At 44.6% G+C, this 16,835-nt stretch overlaps 1 protein-coding gene across 1 annotated transcript in view; it reads left to right on the plus strand.

Moving 5' to 3' along the window:
- Window positions 1-10,559: 10,559 nt before the first annotated feature.
- The window catches only part of FRAS1 (Fraser extracellular matrix complex subunit 1), a 534,366-nt gene continuing 528,090 nt past the window's right edge, over window positions 10,560-16,835 (plus strand). The window contains 1 exon segment of the mRNA XM_059887796.1: window positions 10,560-11,366. Coding sequence (XP_059743779.1) covers window positions 11,291-11,366 — 76 coding nt within the window. The 5' untranslated portion in view covers window positions 10,560-11,290.

The following is a 16,835-nucleotide window of genomic DNA, read 5'->3' on the forward strand; positions in this document are numbered from 1 at the left end:
TGATGTGATGTCTCTCTTTTTAATATGCTGTCTAGGTTTATCATAGCTTTTCTTCCAAGGAGCAAGCGTCTTCTAAATTTCAAGGCTGTGGTCACCATCTGCAGTAATTTTGGAGCCCAAGAAAATAAAGTCTGTCACTGTTTCCAATTTTCCCCCCATCTATTTGCCATGAAGTGATGGGACTGGATGCCATGATTTTAGTTTTTTGAATGTTGAATTTTAAGCCAGCTTAAACCACTTCAGCATTCTTGCCTTGAGAACCCCATGAACAGTATGAAAAGATATTGTTTTTAATCTCTGAATAATATTCCAGTTTATGGATGAATCAGTTCACTCAACACATTTTGTATTACAGGTTGTTCACAGTATTTCACTGTTTAAATCGGGGCAGGGACAGAGGTGCTGAATTTTATAATATCTCCTTATCTGAAGCAAAAGCAAAGTGTATTTTCCTGATTTCTTTCTCTCTCATCTCTTCTTTTTACACCTGGCCTCCTTCAGTTATTTCAGTAGAAATAAATACAAATGGGGTTATACAGTTCAGCATGGCAACTGTGTGATTGGTAAAACTAGTTTCTTATAAAATTTTCAGTAATGTTTTCCCATTATCATGACCATGGTGTATTGATTACCAGTATTGTTTAGATAGGTAGGTTATTCTAGATGTTTTAGATGTAATCAGAAACAAGTTTTTAAAAAAAATCTATTGACAAGTATGTACTTGTGGGGTTGCCCTGGAAGCTCAGATGGTAAAGAATCTGCCTGTAATGCACGAGACCTGAGTTCAATCCCTGGGTTGGGAAGATCCCCTGGAGAAGGAAATGGCAACCCACTCCAATATTCTTGCCTAGAGAATCCCATGGACAGAGGAGCCTGGTGGGCTACGGTCCATGGGGTTACAAAGAGTCAGACATGACTGAGCGACTAAGCACAGCACAGCAAGTATGTACTAGTAAAGTGTGGGATGAATCTGGTCCAGTCCTGTAGGATTTTTATTTAAAAGACAAAAGCCAGTGTAATCTGTGTAGGAAAGCAATTGATTAAATGTGCAAAAATGACTTATCTTCTTTTTCTTTATTGGCTGCTGTGACCATTTGGTATTTTCAGTGACCTCTGAAGCTTGGTTTTCTGCTGTGCTGTTACATTTAACATAGGATGATATTACAGATATTTAACAGCATGGGAGGTAGGGACACTGAGCAGGGAGAGTATGCTGCAATTAATATGACCAAGCCAGCATGGAAGAGTTGGGGGGCCATCCCAAGTGGGGAAGATAAAATAAGGAAAATTTAAAAACTTGGGATTTTTATTTTATCCCTGGAAAAAGACTGTAGATATGAAACCCATTTTCTTGGTTTTCATTTTGCATATCTTTCCACTAACAATGCTGGGAAAATTATCATTTCTCACAAAAATAAATGGCAAATAGCTACTCCTTTTCTGTAAAGCAATATCCATTTTCATAGAAAAGGATTAATGCTCTGAATATATGAAAAATCCTTATAATTCCACGTAGAACCAAAAACTCCACTAACAGAAAAATATAGAGGCCATTCAGACACACACACACACACACACACACACACAAAGAAATACAAAAAATATAGGAATGTCCATTTCACAGACAGGGAATCTGAGGTTCATGGAGTTTAACATGTCAGTTAATAAGTGATGTTAAGCAAAATGCTATTTTACTTTCTGAGATGTGTAAAGACTAAATGATAGAATAAAAATGAAAAATATGCCTGCCTTTCACCCAGAGATTTCACCTACAAAAGTTTATCCCAGAGAAATAATTGGGTAGCTGCAGAAAGAATCGTAAGAATGGTTAGTACTGGATTATTATAAAGGTAAAAATTGGAAACAGTATAAATGTTATTCAAAAGAGGATTGGCTCAATATGTAAAGACATATCTATACAGTGCAAACCCAAGCAGCTCTTAAAAGGAATGAGGTGGATCAATGTCATTGGTTTGGAAATCTGTAGCCTAGCTATTCTGTTCAGTGGAAGAGAAAAGGCAGGTTACAAAATAGCATGTACATTCTGATTGCATTTTTTTAAAAATTATATTTAGTTAAGCAGAGAAAAATGAATGATTTTGCTGTGGCTATCTGTGTGGAAGGGTTAGAATATAACAGAGCCCATCAGTTTATATTGTACTCATGTACAATTTGAATATTGTACTCATGAATATTTGATATTCTTTTTGACCTAAGTATTTGATGCAGAAAAATAAAAGCAAAGTTTCAGAGAATAGCAAGGAGAGATAAGAAAGCCTTCTTAAGAGAACAATGCAAAGAAATAGAGGAAAACAATAGAACGGGAAAGACTAGAGGTCTCTTCAGAAAATCAGAGATACTAAGGAAACATTTGATGCAAAGATGGGCACAGTAAAGGACAAAGATGGCAAGGACCTAACAGAAGCAGAAGATATTAAGAAGAGGTGGCAAGAATACACAGCAGAACTATACAAAAAAGATCTTAATAACCTGGATAACCATGGTGGTGTCGTCACTTCCTTACAGACATCCTGGAGTGTGAATTCAAGTGGGCCTTAGGAAGCATTTTTATGAACAGAACTAGTGGAGGTGATGGAATTCCAACTGAGCTATTTCAAATCCTGAAAGATGATGCTGTGAAAATGCTGCACTCAATATGCCAGCAAATTTGGCAAATTCAGCAGTGGCCACAGGACTGGAAAAGGTAAATTTCCATTCCAATCTCCCAAAAAGGCAATGCCAAAGAATGTTCATACTTTGTACAACTGTGCTCATTTCACATGCTAGCAAGGTAATGCTCAAAATCCTTCAAAGTAGACTTCAACAGTACCAAGGTCTTACAAATAGCTCTGAAAAGAAGAGAAACAAAAAGCAAAGGTGAAAAAGAAAGATACAAGGATCTGAATGCAGAGTTCCAAAGAATAGCAAGAAGAGATAAGAAAGCCCTCCTCAGCGATCAATGCAAAGAAATAGAGGAAAACAACAGAATGGGAAAGACTAGAGATCTCTTCAAGAAAATTAGAGATACCAAGGGAACATTTCATGCAAAGATGGGCTCCATAAAGGACAGGAATGGTATGGACCTAACAGAAGCAGAAGATATTAAGAAGAGGTGGCAAGAATACACAGAAGAACTGTACAAAAAAGAGCTTCATGACCAAGATAATCATGATGGTGTGATCACTCACCTAGAGCCAGACATCCTGAAATGTGAAGTCCAGTGGGCCTTAGGAAGCATCACTACGAACAGAGCTAGTGGAGGTGATGGAATTCCAGTTGAGCTATTTCAAATCCTCAAAGATGATGCTGTGAAAGTGCTGCACTCAATATGCCAGCAAATTTGGAAAACTCAGCAGTGGCCACAGGCCTGGAAAAGGTCAGTTTTCATTCCAATCCCAAAGAAAGGCAATGCCAAAGAATGCTCAAACTACCACACAATTGCACTCATCTCACACGCTAGTAAAGTAATGCTCAAAATTCTCTAAGCCAGGCTTCAGCAATACGTGAACCATGAACTTCCAAATGTTCAAACTGGTTTTAGAAAAGGCAGAGGAACCAGAGATCAAATTTCCAACATCTGCTGGATCATTAAAAAAGCAAGAGAGTTCCAGAAAAACATCTATTTCTGCTTTATTGACTATGCCAAAGCCTTTGTGTGGATCACAATAAACTGTGGAAAATTCTGAAAGAGATGTGAATACCAGACCACCTGACCTGTCTCTTGAGAAACCTATATGCAGGTCAGGAAGCAACAGTTAGTACTGGACATGGAACAATAGACTGGTTCCAAATAGGAAAAGGAGTACGTCAAGGCTGTATATTGTCACCCTGCTTATTTAACTTATATGCAGAGTACATCATAAGAAACGCTGGGCTGCAAGAAGCACAAGATGGAATGGAGATTGCCGGGAGAAATATCAATAACCTCAGATATGCAGGTGACACCACCCTTCTGGCAGAAAGTGAAGAGGAACTCAAAAGCCTCTTGATGAAAGTGAAAGAGGAGAGTGAAAAAGTTGGCTTAAAGCTCAACATTCAGAAAACAAAGATCATGGCATCTGGTCCCATCACTTCATGGCAAATAGATGGGGAAACAGTGCCAGACTTTATTTTTGGGGGCTCCCAAATCACTGCAGATGGTGATTGCAGCCATGAAATTAAAAGACACTTGCTCCTTGGAAGGAAAGTTATGACCAACCTAGATAGCATATTCAAAAGACATTACTTTGCCAACAAAGGTCCGTCTAGTTAAGACTATGGTTTTTCCAGTGGTCATGTATGGATGTGAGAGTTGGACTGTGAAGAAAGCTGAGTGCTGAAGAATTGATATTTTTGAACTGTGGTGTTGGATAAGACTCTTGAGAGTCCCTTGGACTGCAAGGAGATCCAACCAGTCCATTCTAAAGGAGATCAGCCCTGGGTGTTCTTTGCAAGGACTGATGCTAAAGCTGAAACTCCAATACTTTGGCCACCTGATGCGAAGAGTTGACTCATTGGAAAAGATTCTGATGCTGGGAGGGATTGGGGGCAGGAGGAGAAGGGGACAACAGAGGATGAGATGGCTGGATGGCATCACTGACTCGATGGACATGAGTTTGAGTGAACTCCGGGAGTTGGTGATGGACAGGGAGGCCTGACATGCTGCAATTCATGGGGTCACAAAGAGTTGAACATGACTGAGTGACTGAACTGAACTAACTGAACAGAGAACTTCAGATGTACAAGCTGGATTTAGAAAAGGCAGAGGAACCAGAGATCATAGATTTAATATCCATTGGATCATAGAAAAAGCAAAGGAATTCCAAAAAGAATCTACTTCTGCTTCATTGACTAGATGAAATCCTTTGACTGAGTGGATTACGAAAAACTACAAAATTCTTAAAGAGATGGGAATACCAGACCACCTTATCTGTCTCCTGAGAAACCTGTATGCAGGTCAATAAGCAACAGTTAGAACCGCACATGGAACAATGGACTGGTTCCAAATTGGGAAAGGAGTACATCAAGGATATATATTGTCACCCCACTTATTTAACTTATATGCAGATACATTGTATGAAATGCTGGGCTGGATGAATCAGAAGCTGGAATCAAGATTGCCAGGAGAAATATCATCAACCTCAGATATGCAGATAACACCACCTTTACAGAAAAAAGTAAAGAGGAACTAAAGAGCCTTTTGATGAAGGTGAAAGAGGAGAGTGTAATAGCTGGCTTAAAACTCAACACTCAAAAAATTAAGATCATGGGATCCAGTGTCATCACTTTATGGCAAATAGATGGGGAAACAATGGAAACAGTGTCAGATTTTATTTTCTTGGGCTCCAAAATCACTGCAGATGGTGACTGCAGCTATGAAATTAAAAGATGCTTGCTCCTTGGAAGAAAGGCTATGACAAACCTAGACAGTGTATTAAAAAGCAGAGATATTACTTTGCTGACAAAGGTCCATATCGTTAAAGCTATTGTTTGTCCAATAGTCATATATGGATGAGAGAGTTGACCATAATGAAGGCTGAGCACCAAAGAATTGATGCTTTTAAACTGTGGTGATGGAGACGACTCTTGAGAGTCCCTTGAACAACAAGGAGGTCAAAGCAGTCAATCCTAAAAAAAAAAAATCAACCCTGAATATTCATTGGGAGGACTGATGCGGAAGCTGAAGCTCCAATACTTTGGCCACCTGATGCAAAGAGCCGACTCATTGGAAAAGACCCTGATGCTGGAAAAGATTGAAGGTGGGAGGAGAAGCGGACAACAGAGGATGAGCTGTTTGGATAGTACCACTAACTCAGTGGACATGCATTTGGGCAAACTCCAGGAGATGGTGAAGGATAGGGAAACTTGGCATGCTGCAGTCCACGGGGTCACAAAGAGTTGGAAACAACTTAGAGACTAAAGAAGGGAAGGTTCAACCTGACACCTTGCTAGTGGGCAAGAGAATGTAAGGTAGAATAATTAAGATAGTTAAGGGCAAGGACTCTGCACTGAGGTGGTAGAGTTAATGCTTGCTGAGTTTCTACATGTTCCTCTATGGCCCCAGCTCCCCTTGCAGTTAGGTTAGAGTTACGGTGACTCTTGCCACTAGACTCTGAGAGAAGGGGCTGAGGCACTTAGGGATTTCAGCGTCTGTTTTATAGCTCTCTGGCCCTCCATGCAGAAGCAGTGCAAGCCTAGAGATCCATGATGGCCTAGGAATAAGAGGTTATCAATGCCCAGGGGCATATGTGCAGGAGCTATAAATGCACAGGGGCCAGGATATGGTTGAGAAGTAAACTTGCATTATTTTCAGACACTGTGATTTGAGGGGTTGCCTGTCATTGCAGCTAGAGTTGCTTATTCCAATATACTTTGTCATGTATTAGCTGTCTTGACTTTGGATGGATTATTTAAATACCAGCATCAGTTATTTCTCTGGTAAATGAATATACTAGGAGTACCTATCTCACAAGAGTATTGGAGGATTAAATAAACAAGTATACAGTGTTAGCCACAAAGTAGTCAGTATGTGTTAGCTATTATTGTTGGTAATACTATCATTTAGAGCAGGAATGATAAATCTTTGCCCCTAAATGGGCAGTCACAAAGCCAGAGACATGCTGATAGATGATAGCAGGACTGACTAAGTAGATTTTGTGAGACATGTTAATGGGTGTCAAAACAAGATGTACAAAAAATGAGGGACTTTCCTGCAAGGGGCATGGATTCAATCCCTGGTCAGGGAACTAAGATCCCACGTGCAACATGACAAAACTGTGCGCATGCTCAGTCATGTCTGATTCTTTGTGACCCCATGGACTGTAGCCCGCCAGGCTCCTCTGTCCATGGAATTCTCCAGGCAAGAATACTGGAGTAGGTTGCTATTTCTTTCTTTAGGATATCTTCCCAACCTAGGGTTTGAACTCATGTCTCCTATATTGTAGGTGGATTCTTTACCATTGGCTCCACCCAGGAAGCACGCAAATGGTGTGCCCTCCCAACCCCGCCCGCCACCCCCGCCCACCAACACACAAAAGACAAATCAATAAAAAGCCTTGAGGAGGTAGACTTGGCTTTCTCTGCTCTTGGACTTCTGTCAGTGGAAGCATTGGTTGTTGAAATGAAGCACTCAGACTTAGAGGTTAATGTATAGACATAAGTTGGTTATGATTAGTTGTATATTCATAAAAATGCTTACTAAATTTCCACCATAATGAAATAGGTTAACATAAATCTTTTACCAATATTTTAAGTGGCCACAGGAGACACTAGATATCCCTCATATTACTGGATTATTGGTTGACTCTTTTAACCACTGGGTCATCCAAGCATCTCAGTACACAAAGTCTAGGCCTATCAACTCTGTCTCATTAGATGATGTGAGTTGGCCAGTGTGTGTCCCTGTCTTGGGCTTCTGGTAGACTGAGCATGTGAGAAATAAATATAGCATAGATGAGTTCAGGGTAATGTGGCAGTGCCCTTCCCCTGGCCTGGCCTGCCCTGCTATTCCCTCCTACCTTCATTTCCTTTCCTTTTAAAAAACTGATATACTTGCATTAAAAACAAAATAATAGATGACTTATTGAGACTTCTGTAAGACTTTTTAAAAATAAAGTCAAATTGGTTCTTGAGAGAGCAGATTGTCTCAGTTACTCCTATTCAGTGGTGGCTACAAAATTTCTGTAAAGTTGGCATTAGGATGGTAATGTGGTTGACAGAGTGTGCTGGAAGCTGAGTTTTCACAGCACTTTACATGGGATAAAGAAAATGTCAACTTTCTAAATAAAAAAAGGGAGAGGATTCTTTTTTTGGGAAAAGGGGATTTTCCAAACCAACCTCATCTAAGTGACCACTGTTCTCAGGTTCTTCCTATTTTGCTCATTCTTTTAACAAATGTTTAATGAGTGCTTACTGTGTACTCTCTGCTATAAACTGCAGAAAGCTCTTAAAGAGATGGGAATACCAGACCATCTTACCTGTCTCCTGAGAAACTTTTATGCAGGTCAAGAAGTAACAGTTAGAACCCTGTATGGAACAATTGATTGGTTGAAGATTGAGAAAGGAGTATGATAGGGCTGTCTGCTGTCACTCTGTTTATTTAATACAAACACTAAGCACATCATGAGAAATGCTGGGCTGGATGAGTTACAAGCTGGAATCAAGATAGGCGGGAGAAACATCAACAACCTCAGATATGTGGATGATGCCACTCTAATGGCAGAAAGCAAAGGGGAGCCTCTTGATGAGGGTGAAGGAGGAGAGTGAAAGAGCTGGCATAAAACTAAAGAAAAAACTAAGATCATGGTATCTGTCCCCATTGCTGCTGCTGCTGCTCCTAAGTCGCTTCAGTCGTGTCCGACTCTGTGTGACCCCATAGACAGCAGCCCACCAGGCTCCCCCATCCCTGGGATTCTCCAGGCAAGAACACTGGAGTGGGTTACCATTTCCTTCTCCATTACTTACTGGCAAATAGGGCAGGAAAAGGTGGAAGTATGGACAGATTTCTTCTTCTTGAGCTCTAAAATCACTGTGGATGGTGACTCCGCCATGAAATCAGAAGATGTTTGATTTCTTGGCAGGATAGCTAAGACAAACCTAGATAGTGTGTTGAAAAGCAGAGACATTACTCTGCTGACCAAGTTCCGTATAGTTATGATTATGGTCTTCCCAGTGGTCAGGTATGGTTTTGAGAGCTGGACGGTAAAGAAGGCGGAGCTCTGACGAATTGATGCCTTTGAACTGTGGTGCTGGAGAAGACTCCTGAGAGTCCCTTGGACAGCAAGGAGATCAAACCAGTTAATCTTAAGGGAAATCAACCCTGAATATTCATTCATTGGAAATCAACCCTGAATACTCATACTTAGTCCTTCATTGGAAGGACTGATGCTGAAGCTGAAACTTCAGTATTTTGGTCATTTGATGCCAACAGCCAACTTATTGGAAAAGTTTCTGATGCTGGCGAGGATTGAGGGCAGAAGGAGAAGAGGGCGTCAGAGGATGAGATGGCTGGATGGCATTGTTGATTCATTGGACATGAACTTGGGCAAACTTCAGGAGATGGTGAGGGACAGAGAGGCCTGATATGCTGCAGTCCATGGGGTGGCAAAGAGTTGGACAGGACTGGGCGACTGAACACCAACTATGTGCTTCAGGTACAAGGTGACAGTCTCAGTCCCTGTGACCACCTCGGACCATGAGAGACGGAGGGTGCACGATCCCTGGGTCCTGTAAAACACGCAAGTATCAGTGCTGGGTGGTCAGACGTTTCCTTTCGCTGTGGCTAATAGAATTAGTTACGGGGATCTGCCAGTTACAATTTATCCAGTTATTCTGAAAAGTGAATCGTTCCCAGCAGCGCCAGTGCAGAGTAAACATCCAGGGATTATGGAGATGGCAAAGACTGGAAATAAGAGGGGGTCCCTGCTGTTTCACAGCTCAGGGGTTCAGTGCTTGGATAACTCCCCTCTGACAGGTTCACCCATCTCAGGTCAGCTGAGAGACCCAGATCGTCTCTTCTTGGGGCCAATCAGAATCCAGAGAGCACCTCTCTTTTGCAACTGTTTTCATCAAATAATTAACCCTAGACCAGCTATTTTCATTTGGTCCTATAAAAATCAGCTGCCGTCACTCAGTCCTGAGCCGGAATGAAGACCTCCCCTCAAGTGCCTGTGCCAGTCTGCCTTGCCCAGACATTTCCTTCCCAGTCTTGGGCATTTGGGGGCGCAGTTGAAGGCACCGCGCCGAGGCCGTGTAGTGTTCCACTGACAACCTCTCTCGGGGAGGGATGGGGGGTGCACTCACTGTGGGAGGCCCCGCCTCGGACACACACACACATACACACCGAGATCCTCTCAGGCTTCTGGTAAACCCACGATGCGACAACCCGGGGGTCCCAGAGCGAGGAAGATGGATCCGATCCGCCTCACACTCAGTCCAGCCGGAGTGGCGGGGTGTAGGGTGCGAGCCTTGCCGGGGCATTTGAAGGTGGGCATACCGCCTCCCAAGTGAGGGGTGTGCATCCTCTTGGCCGGCCCCTCGGCTGTTGAGTCAGGACCAGGCCATCTTCCCCTCCCCTTCCCTCGATCCCGCCCCAGACAAAGGCAATCTGAACTCCAGCCGAAAGAATCAGGGGATCAGGTTGCTCTCTCGGCCTCCCCTCTCTTCCCCTCCGCCCCTCCTAGCTTCTCCCCTTTCCACGTGACTCTCAGGAATCTTTTGCCAAAGCTCGGAGTCGCTGGGTCCATTTTCACTCCGAGCTCAGGAGAGAGGAAGGAGGGGAGGGAGGCGGAGCGTCTGTCCTTTAAACGCGGGGCTCCAGAGGGGGCCTGAATTTGTGCGTTTCCGGGCTCTCTGGTCCAAGTGGCTCTAATTCTGGGGGTCCCTTCCGGGCTCTCCAGCTCTTTCCTCCTTGCATTTAAAATGATGATTCCTCCTCCGCTTCTGTAATCGCATCTCGACCCTGCAGACCGGTTCCGGGCGCATAGTGCGGAGGTGGCCGCCGGCACGGAGAGCGCCCGGTAGGGCTCCTCACCCCGGCTGAAGGCGGGGGCGCGAAAGTAGCGGCTGCGTGCCTCCGCGCAAGCCCCGGGCTCTCCTCCGGAGCATTCGCACTATCTGCGGCAGGGAGCGCAGCCCGAGGCGGCGCCGGGCGGCCGCAGCACCGGCGAGTCCCGGGAGCCGACCGCAGTGCCGCACAAAGTTTCCCGCGAGCCTCCCGGGGTGGCTGAGATCCGCTGAGCCCTGGGGGCCCAGCCCAGAAAGAGGGGTGGCTGAGTCTTTCAGGGCTCCCGGCAACCCCATTGGCCGACGCGGCGCCGTCTGAGAGTGTCCTGCGAACTTTAAAAAGGTGCCCCCGAGGAACCTGCGCCGGGGTCTCCACGGTTTGGGGATCCGGGAGCCGACGTGCCGGCGTCTCCACGACCAGGGACCAGGGAGCGGTTGGGTCCGGCCTGAAGGAACTACTGGGAGATCAGGTCGGCCGGTGACCCGCAACTTTCCTGCGAGACTTGGCCTCGGGGAACTGCGTGCGCCCTGCCTTCTCTTTTATTCTTCCAGCTCAGCCCGCGTTGGCGCCCTGCTCGGCTGGAGAGCTGAGCGCGCTGTCCCCCGGCTGTGAGTGAATTGAAACCCCCTCCCGCCCCAGCGCCTCGGGGCTGATGTGAGTGTCGCTCTCGCCTCGTTTCCCCGGAGGTGACCGCTCGCCGCCGCCCTCTATTCTCCGTGCGCCCAGCCAGGGGCGCGGAACCCTGCGTTTCGGCTGATAACTGGTTCTTGGTTGCTGGGCTCCTCCAGCGTGAGTGCCGAGGCGGCGATGAGTGTCTTCCAAGTGTGGCTCGGGATGGCTCTCACATTGGCGGAATTTGCAGCATTGCCTCATCATTCTGAAGGTGAGAGAGTGGTGCTGTGTGTGTGTGCGCGCGCGCGTGTGATCGTGCTCTTTTAAAAGCTCAGCTGGTTTATGGTATTGTGAGTCAGATGGAAGTTTTTTGGGGATGGGTAGGTGGGTGGCCGGGGAACTAGAGTGGGTTTTTTTCTGAGAAGATTCCATCCAACTCCTGATTGTTTTGCACGCGGATACCAAGCCCCACTCCCTCTCTGCCCTGAGCGCATTTGGGGGGTGGGTAGTGGCCGATGGAGGTGCCATCCCTGAAATTGGATTCTCTTTCTTCCACTTCCCTGGTGCCCCCGAGTGGAAAACAACTACATGGAGCGTAGGTGAGGAGAGAACAACTGCTCTTACCTGCGTAAAAATACTTCTGCTCCTATGAAACATAAAATCCGGCTCCTTAAAACCCCCCTCCTCTCCCGCCCTCCTTGCCCCAGTGGATCTCCCCGTAAATTCCAATTAAGATTTTATAAACCGGTTAGAGGTGGGCAATTCAATCGCACTAAAATAAATCTCCCTAGTACAGAAAGGCACCAGGCTGCCTCTACGGCGGAAAAGAAGTGGTTAATAAGAGTTTAGCTCCATTCTCTGACTCTGCCCTCTGCCTCCCAGTTTTCCTCCGGGGCTCCAGTCTACGTGTAAAAACCCTGGAGCTGGGGGAGAGAAAGGAGAAGGTGGGAATTGTCGCCATGATAGCAAAAGCGATGTGAGCTCGGGCAAATAAATGCATCGATAAAAAGATCAAGAGTCTGGGGGTCCTGGGATGCGGGCCTGGGGACGCGAGGCGCCAGGAATTCCCACCTGCTCGGAGTCGCCGGGAAACTCGCCTCTCTGGGCTTAGGGAGGGGGAAGGGAGCCGGCGGGCGGAGGAAGACGGCTTAATCCACCGCGCTGGGCTCTCGGCTTCCCCTCCCGGCTCCATTCATTATTCATCCAGCTTCAGGAAGGAGGGTTCACCTGCCCCGCTTCAAATCAGAGCCGCAGCGGCGGGCGCTGCGGGGCTGGGAGCCTTCTCCGCGCAGGTGCGGGCTGGCGGCGGCTCGCGGGTGCGGATCCGGGCACCGGGTGCAGGATGGCCGCAGACCCCGGCGGGACACAGCCCTGCTCGGGTGGACCTGCAGCCACCTGAGCTGCTGCCTTTTCCTAGCTAGCTTCCCGAGAGAGGGTGGCGTGGCTTTGGAAACGCACAGCACTGGGGACTTGCTCGTAGGTGAAGGGACCGTCTGCCTGCACCCTCCCGGGAAGTATGTTAAGAGTATACGGCCCCGGGAAGGAGCAGCTCTGGGACCTGTGCTGCCCTTTTCAAACAAGGCATAACCTGTAGAACCATGTCTTTATTTTATGTGTGCGTGTGTTTGCAGACTTAAAAAACAATAAAACTTAAAGGGCTTAATTGTAGTGAAGCAGATGGGAGAGTCAACCTAGGACATCCCAGTGTGAACTTGAGACGTAGAAAAATTACATTGTCACCGAGTGATGGGAGTTCCCTGTTTAGGATCATATCCCGACCACGCGGAAGACGTGCTTTCGGTCCCCCCATAGCTCACCAGGGAGCAGTTGGAATAGAGCAATGATTGGCTTCTCAGAAGCAGATCTTTTGAAATGACAAAAGCCATTATTATGAAGAGCCTGCAGGGTTCGCTCTTTGGAAGACTGGTTGACAAAAAGGGCAAAGTTTAAGAACGTCGAGTTTTCAGATGGGGGAGAGGAAGTGTGGGGCGTGATGGGCACTATTCCTCCAAAGATTCTTTGGATACTTTGCTTCTTACTGTTTCAGCCCACCTTCAGAACATTCTCGAATCATCTCACAACCTGAACTGATACATGTTTGAGTTTCCATCCAAGTCATAAGGATGCTTGAAAGAAAGTGAAAGTCGCTCAGTCCACCCTCTGGACTATATAGTCCATGGAATTCTCCAGGCTAGAATACTGGAGTGGGTAGCTGTTCCGTTCTCCAGGGGATCTTCCCAACCGAGGGATGGAACCCAGGTCTCCGCCATTGCAGGCGAATTCTTTAGGAGCTGAATCACCAGGGAAGCCCCATGCTTGCCTAATAATGAATGAGTAGGGAATTTTATGGAGCACATACTATCTGCCTGGCACTAGGCTAAGCGCTTTACATATTTAATCTCATTTAATTAAATTAATTAAATGATAACAGCCCCACAGCCAGAAAATCAATTGTCATCTGATGAGACTTTGGATTTGATTCTGTCAGGGTTTTCTTTTTCTCTTAAAAAAATAAGAGCATTGAGGTCAGAGATGGAGAGCTTAAGGATCTTAGAGATTTCCTCAAGTTTTTAGAACTAGTCCTGGCAATGATTTTTAAAAACGGAAAAGAAGGATTCACATGTATGGGTCTCTTGATGTGACCAATTCTGTGATACTTTTGCTGTTCAGGCAGAATTTGTTTTCTTCTCAATGCTCAGAGAGCGTGTCATATATGTTTCTAGTAAAACACCATTTAATAATTCTATAATTTTAGTTGATAAAGATGCAGTCTTCTTTTTTATCTTTTTTTCTGGGTTAATTGGTTTTATTGTCCTCATTTTACATACAAAGAAATTGCAAATTTGTGCCTCAGCAAAATAACCAATAAAACTAACTTTAAAAACTAATAAAATGATTAATCAAATTAAAGATGCAGTCTTCTTCATTTAACTGTGTGTTCACTGAGGGCTGAAGATGGCTTTTGGTTATTCTTATATCTCCAGCTCAGCTCCTGGTGCACAGTAGGTACTAAAAAATATTGTTCAGGTGAATGAGTATTGCCAGATCACATTTCAAGTTAAGCTTAGACTGCTGCCGTGTGGCCTTGAATGAACCACCTAACTTCTTTAGGCTGTGTTCTGTTATTCACCAAATGCAGAAATTGGCTAGGTGATAGCTCTAAAATACTTGTGCTAATCATCCAACATAGAAAAAAAAGTTCAATATTTACTGCTTTCTTTGCAATCGGTTGCAACTTCCTAGTTCTGAATTTTATTTTAATTATTAAAAGAAAACTGAGGTTTTACCAACAGGTAATTGACAGTGTTATTTTACATTTTCTTATATCACCAAGCGGACAAACCACTATGATTTGAGAACTTAATAAAATCAGAAAGTCACAGAGAAACTTGTAACAAACATGGCTGCTTTCTGAATCAGATGGGCTCTTCCATGACATTTCCTGGAGAAGAACATTTTGAGTTGTGCTGACCCTGGTTGTGTGAAGTTACATAGGTAAAACCTGTTGGCTTGTGGATAGAGAAAGATTCTTGAATTAGTTAGAGAACTGAGTTCTAGTCTGTGTCCGTCACACCCCATGTGACTTCAGCCATTTTTACAGTCTTCCAGACTTTTTCCTTTAAAGGCCATTAATGGAATATATTGAAAAGGATAATTTGATAGTGTTTCATTTATGGGTGTATCTACAGTCCATGGGGACGCAAAGAGTCAGGCACGACTGAGTGACTTCACTTTCACCCTATTTGGTTCCACTCTTGGCTGGAGAGTTCCTCCTATGTAGGAGTCCGTGCTTAAAACTCAATGTTAAGGAAGGAAAGACATTGGATAGGAAGAAATAACCTATCTCTTCACTGTTTCATTCCACAAATCTTTATTGAGAGCTTATGTATCAGGTTATCAGGTTATATCTGGTAGGGACATTTAGACATCAAAAAAAAAAAATCATAATACCTGCCCTGAAGGAGTTTGCATTCCTGGAAAACCATTAATATAGGTGAGAGAGCCATAGGGACATGTCAACATTGACCCTTGGTGGGTTTACCAATATTGAACAATTGCAACTCTGCATCTTTTGGCTTTTGCAACTAACTACTAGCAGAAATAAAGGTGTGTTTATATTGTCATAGGCTCTTATGTCCCTCATATTATATTTATGTTCTCCTCTGGGGATTGGATTCTAGGTGTTACCCTCTGCAAATAAATCCTTTAGTGAAGCATGGCCATCTGTATTCACTGTAGTGGACTTGAGTGGCAGTATTACTCAATTTTACTCAGACACGAGTAGTCGTAAAATACTCGGCCACCACTTGGCTCAGGAGAGGGGAGGGGTTGCCACATGGCATAGCTGGAGCCCTGTGCCAAATCTTACATGAGTTCAAAAACAGTTGGCCCGTTTTCGATTTAACTGCTCTATTAATTGATCTGACTTCTGGTTGACAATAATCAGGACATGAGCTGTCCTGTCAGTTCAGAAAACGATTCTGTTTTAACTGTTCCACAGTGTGCAGGCCATATGCTGGATTAGAGCACAACATAAAAGCTTGAATATTTAAATGCCAACTTGTGGCTGCTTGTTCCTAATGAGTCATGATTTTGTGATACCATGGTCTCCAAATTTTTTCATATCTTATAATCTTATCTGCCACTATTTCTTTGAACTAATGGATCTGACATTTTGTGATTCTTAGGTTTTAACATCTCTAATTTGCTTGTGTTATCAGGTAGGGGTTTCTATTATGAATAGTTTCAGGCTGTGAGTACAGGTGCAAATTGTATCTCAAATTTCCTCTGAAAACTTCAGACTTTATACAAGTGTTCCATAATAGACTCCCTTATAATGTGCCAGTGGGCCTAAAAACAGACATTTACCTGTTTACATGAATATGAAGTGACATTCTGTCTAAGGGACCTGCGAGAAAGGCACCAACCTCAAGGCGGGAAGGTCTCATGATCTTGGCTTCCTTCTTGGCACTGTCTGATCCCTTCACCCTGCAAAACTTCACGTACTTTCTCACAGGTGTCAGAACTTCAATTACTCGCCATCTCAGCTGTGTTCCATGTCCTAAAACTGGCCAAGTTCTTGGTCAGAGGACTCTGGTTCCTCTTGTCTTTTTCCTTGTTTTTCCTTCTAGAAGGCCTGTTTCTCCTTCTAGATCTGCATCACTGTGCATGCATATGAGTGCGGGCTAAGTTGCTTCAGTCATGTCCAACTCTTTTGCGACCCTATAGAGCCTAGCCCACCAGGATCCTGTCCTTTGGATTCTACAGGCAAATATGCTGGAATGGGTTGCCATTTCTTAGGGCGCGGTGTCTTCCCAACCCAGGGACTGAATCCGCGTCTCCTACATTTCATGCATTGGCAGGAGGGTTCTTTTTACCACTCGTTGGTCAGAATTCCCATTAATCTGGAGTTGCCTTTCAAGTTCAAATAAGCCAAAATTGAAACCTCAGAGTTGCGATCATTTCCTTAAGAGAAAAACTGATGATGAGTGGAGACAATAACTTTGTTTTCCAAAGTGTATGGATTGATTGATTAGTGAAAAGGCAGCAGCAGAAGCTGCACCCAGTGACTTTGTCTCCCCGTGGGTGTGAAGCTTGTGTGGGTGTGGCAAAATATGCCTGCTCACGAGGACTACATCTGGCATGGGGTGGTGATGAATGTTTGAGGGAACTGGGTGTTACAGTGGAATGCTTTCTGTCCTCCAGAAGGAAGCAGTGAGGTTTTGGAAGCCATGTTAGT

This window comes from Bos taurus, chromosome 6 (genome assembly GCF_002263795.3).
Source record: "Bos taurus isolate L1 Dominette 01449 registration number 42190680 breed Hereford chromosome 6, ARS-UCD2.0, whole genome shotgun sequence".
NCBI classification, from domain to species: domain Eukaryota; kingdom Metazoa; phylum Chordata; class Mammalia; order Artiodactyla; family Bovidae; genus Bos; species Bos taurus.